Source organism: Anopheles merus, chromosome 3L, assembly GCF_017562075.2.
Source record: "Anopheles merus strain MAF chromosome 3L, AmerM5.1, whole genome shotgun sequence".
Taxonomy (NCBI): domain Eukaryota; kingdom Metazoa; phylum Arthropoda; class Insecta; order Diptera; family Culicidae; genus Anopheles; species Anopheles merus.
Window position 1 is genome coordinate 29,930,225 of NC_054085.1, and position 12,365 is coordinate 29,942,589.

Consider the following 12,365-nt stretch of genomic DNA (forward strand, 5'->3'; position numbering starts at 1 on the left):
GGGGTTGATTGTGGTTTCATTGTTTTCTTTTCTTTCTTGCTTCTTTTTCGTCTCGCTCTCTTTTCCGCTGCTCTTGTTGGTGCGTTTGTGTTGCGCGACTCTGTGTCCTCCCACTCGCACACACACACACACACACTGGCAAATGTGAGAACGAAGCGTTACTACGGAGCGTCACCGATCGCTAGAGGTAACGCTCGGTGCCCGGTCCCGCAGTATAAAACCCCCTGGGCGGGTACAGTCGATGCATTCACGGAAATTAATGGCGTATCGGATGACATCGCGGTAACCGCGCCTTTCTCGCCGTCCTTCCACATGTTCCGCTCTACCCTGTTTGTTGCGCGGTTATGTCCTCTGCGGGCCAGCGTCTCTTCTACCGTCCTGCCGACCCCATATGCTGTTGCCTACTATTTTTGCTCGTTGGCAACGAAACACGATGGCAATGGTGACGATGAGGATGCCGATGATGATGATGATGACGGTGATGATGCTGCGCGCTTCAGATATTTTTAGTTGCAAAAACGAAGAGAAAAAAAACGGAATGGGAAAAAGAGGAAAAAAAACGAGCGTATCGAAAACGGAAACAACGTATGAGTGAGTGGTCGTTTGGGCGTGTATGTCTGTGTGTGTGTGTTGGCTTGGAGGGAAATTCTCGCCAAATGGCGCTGGGGAATGGTACGGGGCCGGTTGAAGGATGATAATCAACAATGACATTATGACGGCATTGACGAGATACGAAGTTTCTGTAGTTATTTATGAGTGCAAAAGGGAGGGATAGAGATGGATAGTTGCTGCTAGAGTGAAACGGAGATGAAATGGCACAGTTTTATTCAGTGTGTGCGATAGTGCGAGTGCGAGTTTTCTGCTGTAGCACTTATCTTTTATTAGCATATCAGCTCTCATTTTTTTATTAAAATGGATGATGCAAGGTCACACCGTAGTTCCAGTAGGGAAGCCGGGAAGTGTGTGGAAGCTATCTTTATTGGTCAAACCATTTGTCACGGTGTAAAAGATCTGCAAATTTGTGAAGCAAGATCGAGACATTTGATAAGATTACTGGGAAATTAAGCATTGAAGTGGATCGGTGTTTCCTGATCGGTGGTGTGTAAGGATTAAAGGGATAAACAAGAATAGTTTTACCGACGGCAGCATTTCAGGCCACATTCGAGTCTGCATCATTTTTGGAGCCACAATGTGTTTTTAATTTGTAATTTCTTACGCTTGCATGGACATTTGTTTTAAATATGACAATATTTTTTTTAATTTTTAAAGTTTACAAGGTTTTTCCACAAATTTATTTACGAAGAAGTGATGCTAAAGTTGTCTCTGTTACAATTGAGCAATGCACAGCCAATCTTCTTTTATTTGAGATACTTCGATGATTCTGTCAATTTGGAGATTAATAAGAGATAGAACATTTAATATTCCTTTAAACATTTGTACCCTCATGGCGCTCAAATTAACTGAAATAAATAAATAAATAATTAATGAAAAAAAAACATAAATCTACAGTCTTGATTGTTGCAATAGAAAACAGCGAACACATATTTGAGAGGTTTTACAAAGCGGAGGGGTAAAAATGTACTGAAAATGAAGGAAACGTAAGCAATGTTTCTATAAATGGGGCCGTCTTCCTAATAGGAGAGGTCTCAGATTAGATAGAATTCACTGTAATTTTCTGGCGAAGAGTGTTGCAATATTAGCATGTCAAACATTCAGATTTGCTTTAGTGCCTCTTTAGTAGCTGTTTATTCAAGTTTATTTGTTTACTAGCGCTTTATTGTTTCCTTCTGCTCATTCAACTAACAGCACTGCAGTTCTCGTTTAAATGATTTTAATTAAAATAATCTGAGTTTTTTTTAAGGAATACAATAAATATTTATTAAATATTTATTTAGATCGTTTGATCACTTCTCTGAAGTACTTTTTTAATTTTGTTTCGCTGAAATTACGAAATGTATATTATATTATTTAGACTCAAGTAAAATTCGAAATATAACAGCGTTTCACTGAGGATTAAATTCTGCTTAAAAATGCATTTCGATTTAATTTATTTACTATCTACTTTTTTCAATTCAGTAAGTATATCTGTTTTTGTCTGCATTCGTTTAAACAATTTTAATTCTTACTTGAACATTTTGTTGCTTTCATCATCGCTATTACTTAAAACCACATTAAAGTTTTCTGCTTTTTGAACTACGTTTTAAACTCATTAACCTTTTTTAAATCTCATGTAATTACATATCAAACCGCACACATTAATCCTTTCCTCAAGTTACACGCATTTTTAGCAGCAAGCGAGCGACGCAAGTGCATTTCCACGTATTTATCACTCGCTTGCAGGCACATTCTACTGTGAATGTGCATTGTTTGACACGCGCCCATTTGTTGTCCTTTCCCACAGTGGGGTCGTTTGTTTGACAAATTTTGCATCAACCTCACTCTCTCTCATGCATTTGTGTTTTTGTGTAATGTTATTTTATTGGTTTACCTTACCTCCTTCTATTTATCAGCGCGCACGAAGAAGCACGGAGACGGGGGATTTCCACATGTCCACAGAATTGTCTTTTTTCCGCCAAGCAAACTAACAAAACACACAGACCCACAGGCACGCAGCCGCCGCCGCCACCGTCGACCGGAATGTAGCTAATTAATTCGGGAAGCGTGAACTTTAAATTGCCAGTGTTTAGATCGACCAATTAATTACGGTTAAGTGCCTTGTGCGCGTTCAGGGCGAGAACGAACCATACGGATCCCCCCTCTGTTTGTGTGTGTGTGTGTGCGCTCCTGCGTGCGTGAGCAGTCGTTTGCCGACGGCATAAACTATTTATTTTATTTCTTTTGGACGCGTTCACGCCACCTCACGATCGTGGTTGTACGTTTGGAGAAATGTTTTCTACCGTTGTGCTATGTTTTTCCCCTTTTCCTCAGCCGGCATAATTAATTCTATGCTTTGGATGGTTGGTGGGCTTCGAAAGAGGTGAATGGAAAGGTTATATTTGCATTCGATTAATAGGAAATTGTTTATCACCTCGATAGATGTCCATTTTAAGAAACGATCAATTGTGAAACACGAAAAAATATTTAATTTTTTTTTTACAAATTTTCATCCATTCCGGCTACGTATTTTAAGTATGAAACAAAATGGATTACAACGAACAGATTTGCTTTCTAAATATTTGCATCAATTTCCTAACGGTGAGCAAGACACCTTGTTGATTGAAATGGATTGATCCGCGCCGAGGTGAAAGCATCACTCGATGGAGACCGATCAATTACGTTTCGTTGGAATGTAGATGTATTGGGTGTTAATGTGAAGCCGGTTGCTACGCCCGCTTTGATGGATTAATTTAATTTTTCCTAGTTTGATTGCTTCATTTTCTAATCGTTTGTTTCTTGCTCTTTCTCTCTCTCTCTCTCTCCATTTTAGTACTGGTGAATCGGACAAACAGCACCTTGACTCATCGAGCGACTCCGACATGGAGGGTCCCAGTTTGGCGTCGATGGCGTCCGGCAATGGTGTGGGAGGCCCGGGTGGCGTTCTGCACGCCACCACCGGCGGTGGAATGCATCTCGGCACGAGCGGTGGCACCCTTACGTCCGCCGCGTCCGGCGGTGTTACGGCCGGCGTACTGGGCGGCGGTACAACCGTTGGTCCCGGAGCGGGCGGTGGCGTTGGGCTTGGTTCCACGGGGTCCTTGGAGCATCATCATCCGCACGTCGGTGGCCACGCGCACCACACCCACCATCAAGGTACGGCAGCACATGCGCACACGGCCGGTGGACAAGGACAACAGCAGCAGCAGCAGCAGCAGCAACAGCAAGGACAAGCGCATCCGCACCACAACCATCAACAGGCACAGCAGCACCAGCACCAGCAGCAGCAACAGCAACAGCAGCAGCACCACCATCATCACCATCACCATCATCAGCCCCAACCGCTCGGTACGCGAAATGGCAACCTGATGAACATTGGGCCCGGCGTGGGCAGCAAATCGACCTCGATCGGATCGTTGTCGGCTGCGGCCGCCTATTCGCACTTTCACAACGTGATGGGCTCGATGCCACTGTACGATATTGGGGACTATCAGCACTTATGATTTTAAGCAAGGTCCTGCCTCGGGTTTTCGAGGAGAGAGAGAAAAAAAAAACAAAACGCACGCGCACGCGAACTTTAACTAGTGAAATTAACACAAACTACTCAAATCTCAAACTTTCGCCTGGCGTATGCGTCCTGACTCTTCTGTGTGTAATCAAAATATTTTTTTATTATTATTTTCTTCTCGCTAAGAATAGTATATTTAAATGGAAATGAATGCATATACTAGACAAACTGTACGCGCTGGCATTGAGTTTATTTTGCTTGGGTTGGAAATGAAAGAAATGACAAGATTTCTCTTAGAAGCATACTTATTTCGCCTAAAAGTATGCACCGCATTGAATGATTGCATGGTTGCCACCTGTAGGCATGCTTCATAGACTCCGTTTGACATTAATTGAAACATTCATCCCATGTTTGTGATTGGACACCTGTTCAAAAAGTGTGCTTAAAGTATCAGAATCGTTGAAAATTCATGTAAAATCGCTTCCATCATATTGTGTAGCTTTTTGCATTACATCAATACAGAAACGACAACTTTTGGTTTATCTCGCAGAGCGCCTAAAGGTATGCAGTAGACCGTTTAAATTACATTTCGTTAGAATTCTGAAGAAAACCGATGACGTTGTAGGAATTATGCTTAGATTAATCGTTATTCAACGCAATCATTACAATTTCTATATTACTAGCAAAGTCATATCAACGAGTGTTATATTAGTCATTGGCTTGAAATTCAAGTAGAATTGCGTGCTTTAAATGTAAAAGAAAATGCAATTTTAAGTTGAAGTCTCCATTTCTTTGTCTTTGGTCGGTAAATTATAAATTTGATTCATTGTTCAGTTTCATTACAGTTTTCGAACAGTTTACAGTTCAGTTAACTCACTCTGCTGATAAGTTCGGTGAAAGAACACGACAGATTTGCTTTCAATTTCCCCAAAAGGCATTTAAACACTTATTTCGTACTCCCTTTGCATACCTTTAGGCGGATACAATTTATGTCAATTATGAACTGTTATGAACATTATGGTGGCTTTAACACTTGTTATGAAATTACATCAAAACATGATATTCTTCATTGAACAAAGCACGCAGCTTTCACAACTTTGATCCGCTCAATTATTTCGAGCAAAAGATTTCACACGGATTAAAAGTATAATTCCAACCAGTAGCTGAACAATACTTCTGCTATTCTCCGGTAACGACTCTACCAAACCGTAAGGGCAAACGATGTTGCTATGGGAAACACACCCGGTAGGCGCAAACGAACCAGTGGCATTACGCAACAAAACGGCGTACGCTGCACCGTTATCCGCGTGTCAAGGAAGGATCTCGGGTGAGAATAAATGAACAAGAAAGACACAATCCCAAACATACAAAAGGGACATGATACCCTCTCATTAGTAGCGCCCGTCCGTCTGTTGCTTTGGTACCGTGGGAAAATGCTGCACCGAGGTGAATGCAAAGGTACGCAGCAGCATCCAATTCGAATCGTTTGGCATTTTGCTAGCTTCATCGTAGCTACTGGAAAATGTATCTTTTCCATACACAACTGGGTGTACCTTTCTCGTGGCACGTGACGAGTTGGCATGATAATTACTTCGCCTTCGCCAACTCAGGTCGTCCGCGCATCCATCCGATTTTGCACACCTTTCCACGTGCGGCACGTGGCACGGGAGACAGCAGCAAGGGAGAGCAGTGCCAGGATTTCAATCCGTTCGGTGTAACGCCTTTTAATGAAGCGGTATAATAGGATTGATTCAATGGTTGTGTGGTTTGTCGGTGGGCCGACTCTGATATGATGATGATCGATTTTAATTGGAAGCACAATGATGGGTTTGTTTTGTGGTAGGCCTAAATGCGTTACTGCTGCGTAACGTTTCCATGGTAACGAGAGCGTTGCAGCGTGGGAAAAGGCAGGATATGCAACTAGCAGGGAGGAACTTGCCAACGGGATATGCATTTCCCATATAAGGACGCATGATAAGACATGATTGTAAGGAGAGATGTAATATTTGAAGGAAATGTGTTAGTAGCTGCTCAGTTAGATCTTAATAAATGAGTGGCGTCTGCTCTCGAAGCTACTAATGGGTTTGACATTCAGCAACGTATTGAATTACACTTGTTAAGATGATCAGCAATGCTTTTGCATGTTTCGATTCATTCGAGATTTGAGCTCATTAAGAGAATTGCTAGAACGACTGTTCCGGTGTACAATCTTCATGACCTAATTAATCCCTCCCTCCTTTAGCTGTGGACCTTTTTTCTAATCAGAGTACCGCATATCAAAGTCCAAATTGGACCGATGGGAGCACTCACTCACGTGTAACATTCCGTCCAACGCCTACCACCAGCAAAACGTGTTAATCCAAGTCACATGCTTTGCACACAATTCCGCCGCCTGATTTTGACTATCTAATCCCATATGTTCTCGTGATTTTTGAATGTGTCGATAGTGATTGTTGCCTGCTCGATTCGTCATTTACTTCTTTAACGTATTTGGCCATGCTTTTGCTTATCTTTATCCCTACAATACACCGGTCAAACCGGTCGTTATCAAGCCATAAAGAGTTAATGAGTTAGGACTCTTTCAATTGTGTACCTTATTTTAACAAAAAGTAATTAACTTAATTCAGCTAGCTAGTTTAGCTACAAAACAACAATACGAGGTTGAATGACATTATAATATCAATTTCATTCATAAAAAAAATCCTTCTGCCAGTAGCTAGTAGCTAGTCGCTCTTTATAGTACTATCAGCCTGTAGTGGCTCAGACAACACGCAACAATGGCAAACCATTTAGGTGAACAGTCTACTGAGCTCAAAAAAAAAGGAAACATTAAAATGCAATCGACAATAACTTATCAGTTCAATTACGGTGCGATATAACCCGCACACCAGGTACGTTAGATAGCAGCGTGTAGATGGCGCCCTTCCGCACAGGGGGAAACACCTGATAATGAGCTTTCCGCTTGTTTCTTTCGTTTTTGTTTTGCGATTTTGATAATGATCGGTTTTGGACATGGTAGCCGACTATTAAGACCCCTGGCGTTTGATAAAGCGCACCAGTAGACGTTTGGAGACTGCACGGCTACACAGCAGCGCACCTGCTACAGGACGAAGATGTTTGCATACCTAACGATCATCGCTGCCGTGGTCGCATTAGCCCATGGACGTGAGTATTGCTGATGGCTCCCAAACAGTCAATTCGAAGCAAGTGCATTAACACTTAACAACCTTCCTCAGAGTGTACTGTCAACATCCGGACGCAGCTGAACGCACGGGAACCATTGTTCCTGCGCAACAATCAGCTGTGGGCACCGAACGGACCATCGCTACAGTGGAATGCCGGCGAGACGACACTGATCGCCTGCCCGGGCAACACGATCCAGAATAGTAAGTGTGAACGTGAAGTGAGGGAGGGAGGGGGGGGGGGTGATAATGCCGTTCTAATCGTTCAATTCTATCACATCAGCTGGAACGGTTACTGCCAACATTCAGTGCGTCTCCGGAACGACGTTCAACCTGGCTGGATCGAATGTGAACATTGCCGATGTGTCTTGCGTTTCTCGTTCGACGGGATCGCATCAAACTACGGGCCAGAGCTGTGGCAGCGGAGGCACTCTGCTGAACCTTGGCTTCGATGTACCCGGCGTGGGCTTTGTGACGTACATTCAGTCGTGCTACAACATGCAGACGGCCTCCGTGATTTACACCCGCCATATCATCCCTGGAGCGGCTATTAGTCGTAAGTATCACTAGACTGGTTGCAAAAAGAATGTCCAATTCAATCAGTTCTCTCGCGCTCTTTACAGATAGCATCAGCGAGTCATATCGTCCCTCGTTCAAGACTGCCGGTACTGCTCCGCATGTCCAACCGGCCACCTCGTACACCACCGCACAGCAGGCGATTCGCTTTGCTCAGCTGCTAGGCTCGCAGGCTCAGGCCGATCGGTTCATCACCCCAGCTCGTACCTGTCCCGTGGCCATCTGTCGCCCGATGCGGACGGTATCTTCCGACCGTGGCAGTGGGCAACCTACTTCTACGTCAACGTCGCGCCACAGTGGCAGGCTACGAATGCCGGCAACTGGCTGGTCATTGAGAACGCCGCCCGCAACATTGCCGGCCGACTGAACGAGGACGTGCTGATCTTCAACGGAGCGCACGATATTCTGACCCTGCCGCACGTCAATGGCCAGCAGGTTCCCATCACGCTGGAGGCGGGAGGCATTCAAACGCCCAAGTGGTACTGGAAGATTATCAAATCGCCACGCACGAATGCGGCGATCGCGCTGGTCAACAATAACGATCCGTTCCGCACGAGCATGCCGGCCGGTGAGATGCTGTGCCAGGACGTGTGCGGCCAGTATGGATGGGGCAATGCGAACTACGGTAACTTTGCGCGTGGCTTCACCTACTGCTGCACGGTGGCGGATCTGCGCCGTGCCATTCCCAGCATTCCGGCCGAAGCGGACGCGGCTAATGTGTTGCGTTTTTAAAGCGTGCTGTAAATGAGTGCAATTAAAGATAAGAGCAATTCCACCGCACTGGGTTTTGTTGATTGATTGGGGCTTGGAAAACTGACGTTAAAAATTAATAGCAGCAAAGGATGAATGATAAGCTCTTTAACTTGCTTAATCCATCTATAAATGGTGGGATAAGCTTGCTAGTTTAGGTCGTTTTAGCAGCGTGTCCTTCAACATTGCCTGTAGGTTCGAGGTTTTCATTCTAAACCTTCCTTTTTAAGATTATTGTTTGCTTAGTTAGCTGGTACTTAATTTAATTTAATTTTACTTGTGCAAACAGATCAAATGATGATGTTCAACTTAGTCAATAGCGTCGATAATGTAAATATACTTGCTAATGGTTAAATTTGTTACCGGGCTTCGGATGTTAGCGATTGCGCTTCGATAGGAACGAGAATATTGTTCTCTTTTCAAAACACAGCGCCATCTGTTGGTGGGTGCACGCATTACAAGCAAAGTGCGCGTTGCTGCTGTAAAGCTACAGTGATGGAAGTAACAATAATATTACTTTGTCAAGATTTCATTTTTTATTTTTTAAACATTTGATTATTTTTCTGGGAGTAAAAATGTTTGTGATCAACACCAAAGGCTTATATATTATTTTTTTGTTCAACTAGTTTCCACTAAAAATACGGCCCATGCCGTAATCAAGTTAATTGAAATAAATAAAATTTAGTTTACCACCTAACCAGTTATGGCTTGTTTTCCGAACATGCTCTTGTTTTTTTTTGTACAGTCAACGCTCTTTTTTAATCCGCACACTCGATAATCCGTACTTTTGACAACTGACTATATGAGATTAAGCAGTGTTCGGTCGGAAAGTAGTGAAATATATTTAAAAAGATAAATATCTTTCGATTTTTACACGTTTTCATTTAAGTCGCTTTTTTTTGGTGTTGTTTTGGATAATGCTCGTGTATTGTAAGCATTTCCTATAGGAGATAATAATTATTCTCAAAAACCCTCTCAAAAGCACCATACGCTCTAGATTGCGCTCTCCCCTGTTTCTATTCTTTAATAGTGCGAATTTTTCTTTCTCTATTCTTGTTTTTCTTTCTCTCTTCACGTTAGATTTGGCGCAATGTACTTTAAATGATCCAAGTAACCATGTTCAGAAAATCATTAATGTTACATCATGGTACAATGTATACGTGCAGTAGGATAACTGCACTTTCTCATAACATTACAGAGTTTGCAACCCAATAATCCAACAGAGAGATAAGCAGAAGAGAAAAAATCGTTTCGAGAGCATTTGTGCACAAGGAGAGAAGAACAACAGGAGCAAAGCAAAAAGGAAATTAGTGTTTCAAAAACCAAAACCAAAACCAAAAAACACAAAACCACAAACCAAAATTCCCGCTCGATTGTGGTTGACAGTAAAACCAATATGAATACACCAAACGCGAAAGAGGAAAAACATGTTTCATATGTTAACATATCGCACCGACATTCATCCCCAGCACTGTAAAAATAAGTCTCTCCTTGATTTTACCGTACTGCTGAGAGACGGAGAGAGAGTTTTGCACATTCGCAGAAGCGCAAGCGTATGTGTGCGCATTCTGCGGTGGAGCTTGACTTTGAGGGTAATCCCCCGAACAGTTTGACCGGCACGCAAACACTCTATCACAAACAGTCAGTAGAGAAGAGACCGTTCAACAAGTGATGTGTACGTGCGTTCAATGTCGGGCAGTGAAACAAAACATAGCAATGATTTACTGTGCATTGCCGAAATCTTCGAATCGATCGCCAATAAAGATGAGCAGGCGTTGGCTCGCACCCTGGAACGATCGTCCATCGAAACCATGCTGCTGTTCGAGTTTGTTTACGGCATTTCGCCAATACAGCATTGCGTACAGACGGGTGAGATGAGTCTGCTCGGATTGGTGCGCCGTTTGCTCGCGAGTGGCCTGTGCGACAGTGAGACTGTTGATAGCAAGGGCCGTACAGTGCTGGCTGGCTTGGTGGGGGCACAACAAGCGCAAACACAAGGCACCGCTGCCGGTTTTCTCGAGCGCATGATCGAGATCGTCATCGAAGGAGCCGACGATACGACCGCCTGCTATAGGATGCTGAAGCACAACTCGCTAGCGCTGTTTCAGGCGTTTCTAGAGCTGAAACAGTTCGATGAGCGTCGGCTGTTCGAATGCCTTACCGGTGCGCTTACAAAGCTAAGCGTTAAGCAGGTCCTACTGTCGGCAGATTTAAGAGTGTTTGTGCTGTTTAAGTTGGCCGATTTTGGGTTTCGGCGTTTGTCGGGCGATTGGACGGGCGGTTGCGACAAGACTGCCGATGAATGGAAGGACCACATTGACGTGGTGAGCGACTGCTGGAATGTGATTGGTAAGAGCTACGACACCGGCTCGTACGGGGATGTTGACGATCGGCTGCTGCAGCGACTGCACGTGCTCCACAACCATCTGTACTTTCTGCAGCACAAAAAGTTCCTCGACTATTTGGCCCTGCGCGAGGTAGTATTTTGTGTGGCCGTGTTTTGGAACGTTTTTAAAAATCCAGCAACGTTCACGGTTTATCGTGTTATCGTCAACAAACGAATAGTGATAGAATGTATCCGCATGATTGCATTTCAGCTGATGAAGGTGAAACGGTTCCTAGAGCAGACGGGACAGAAGCTAAGCGAGATTGTTAAGGAAAGCGAAAGCTTAATAGTGCAGCAAAAAAAATGTTTGATCGAGGACATTATGAACAAAATGAAAATTTCGTGTAAACCGACCGTAATTAAACAGTTTGAAGAGAAACGGATAGCAATTGGAAAAGGTAACGGCAATCGTGATATGCTCATAAAAGATATGATAAAAAGGATAAGGAAAGACGATAAGGGATGGGCGGATACAAAGTCACACGAGCTGAGAGCACTTCAGCAAACGCAGAAAGAATGGTTGATTGAACAACTTGAGACCAGGTTGAAGTGTGTCAAGCAGCCGAAAAACGTGGCCGATCTTATAATGGCAGAATTGAAACGGAACCGAGTGGACACAGTTGCGGCAAGGATCGTAGCAAGCGAATCATTCGATTTGGAGCATCTGATGCGAGGGAAGGATCGACGCACCAGACGCAAGATGATCAAGTGCTACGGGCAGTTGAGGCAGCTTTACTCACTGGACAAAATCGTGCTCGCCTTTGCTCAAGTGGCAAGAGTAAATCCTGCCAACGTGGAATCGTTCCAAGACAGTTTAAAGCGCACCGTCATGATACTGGGTGAGATGTTGAAAAACACCAACAGCACCCCGAACATGCCGAACGATCGGTTAGAGGATGCGATGGGTAGCATGATTTCGCACCGGTTCGCGGACATCGTCATTTCCATACGCAACAGCTATGCGCGACAGTTTTCACTCTCGCGATTGCTGATTGACGCAGAGTTGGAACGGCGAGTGTACAGCTTTCTTCCCAATCATACGGTCGCTGTAAGGATGGTAATAAATCTGCTCTTTGTCCTAGTGATGGTAGAAGTACGGCGCAGCTTCTACGGGCAGTTGGTACGGTGCGGGTCGCTGGAAGCGCTGCGATCGCTACTGATCTATGTCGGCGAGAAGGATGTGTTATTTCCCACGATACACATAGCTTTCGAGCAGGTGACGGGCTATTTTACCCAGGTGAAAGGGCTTTTAGCGGAGTTGCGTGAAAATCCAATAGGTAATACGGTTGAGTTCGCGCAGTTAGAGGAACAGTTCGAGGTACAGTGTGGCATTGTTGAGGAGGTGCAGGCGATGCTAGCGACCGAAAGG

The 12,365-nt window shown here is 44.1% G+C and overlaps 1 protein-coding gene and 1 pseudogene across 1 annotated transcript in view; both read left to right on the forward strand.

The window, feature by feature from the left end:
* The window catches only part of LOC121600215 (protein sine oculis), a 28,382-nt gene extending 24,047 nt beyond the window's left edge, over positions 1–4,335 (forward strand). The window contains exon 6 of the mRNA XM_041928630.1: positions 3,428–4,335. Within this exon, the coding sequence (XP_041784564.1) occupies positions 3,428–4,097 (670 nt within the window). The 3' untranslated portion in view covers positions 4,098–4,335. The remainder of the gene's footprint in view (positions 1–3,427) is intronic.
* A 2,808-nt stretch (positions 4,336–7,143) lies between these two features.
* On the forward strand, positions 7,144–8,933 carry LOC121600683 (annotated as a pseudogene).
* The last annotated feature ends 3,432 nt before the right edge of the window (positions 8,934–12,365 follow it).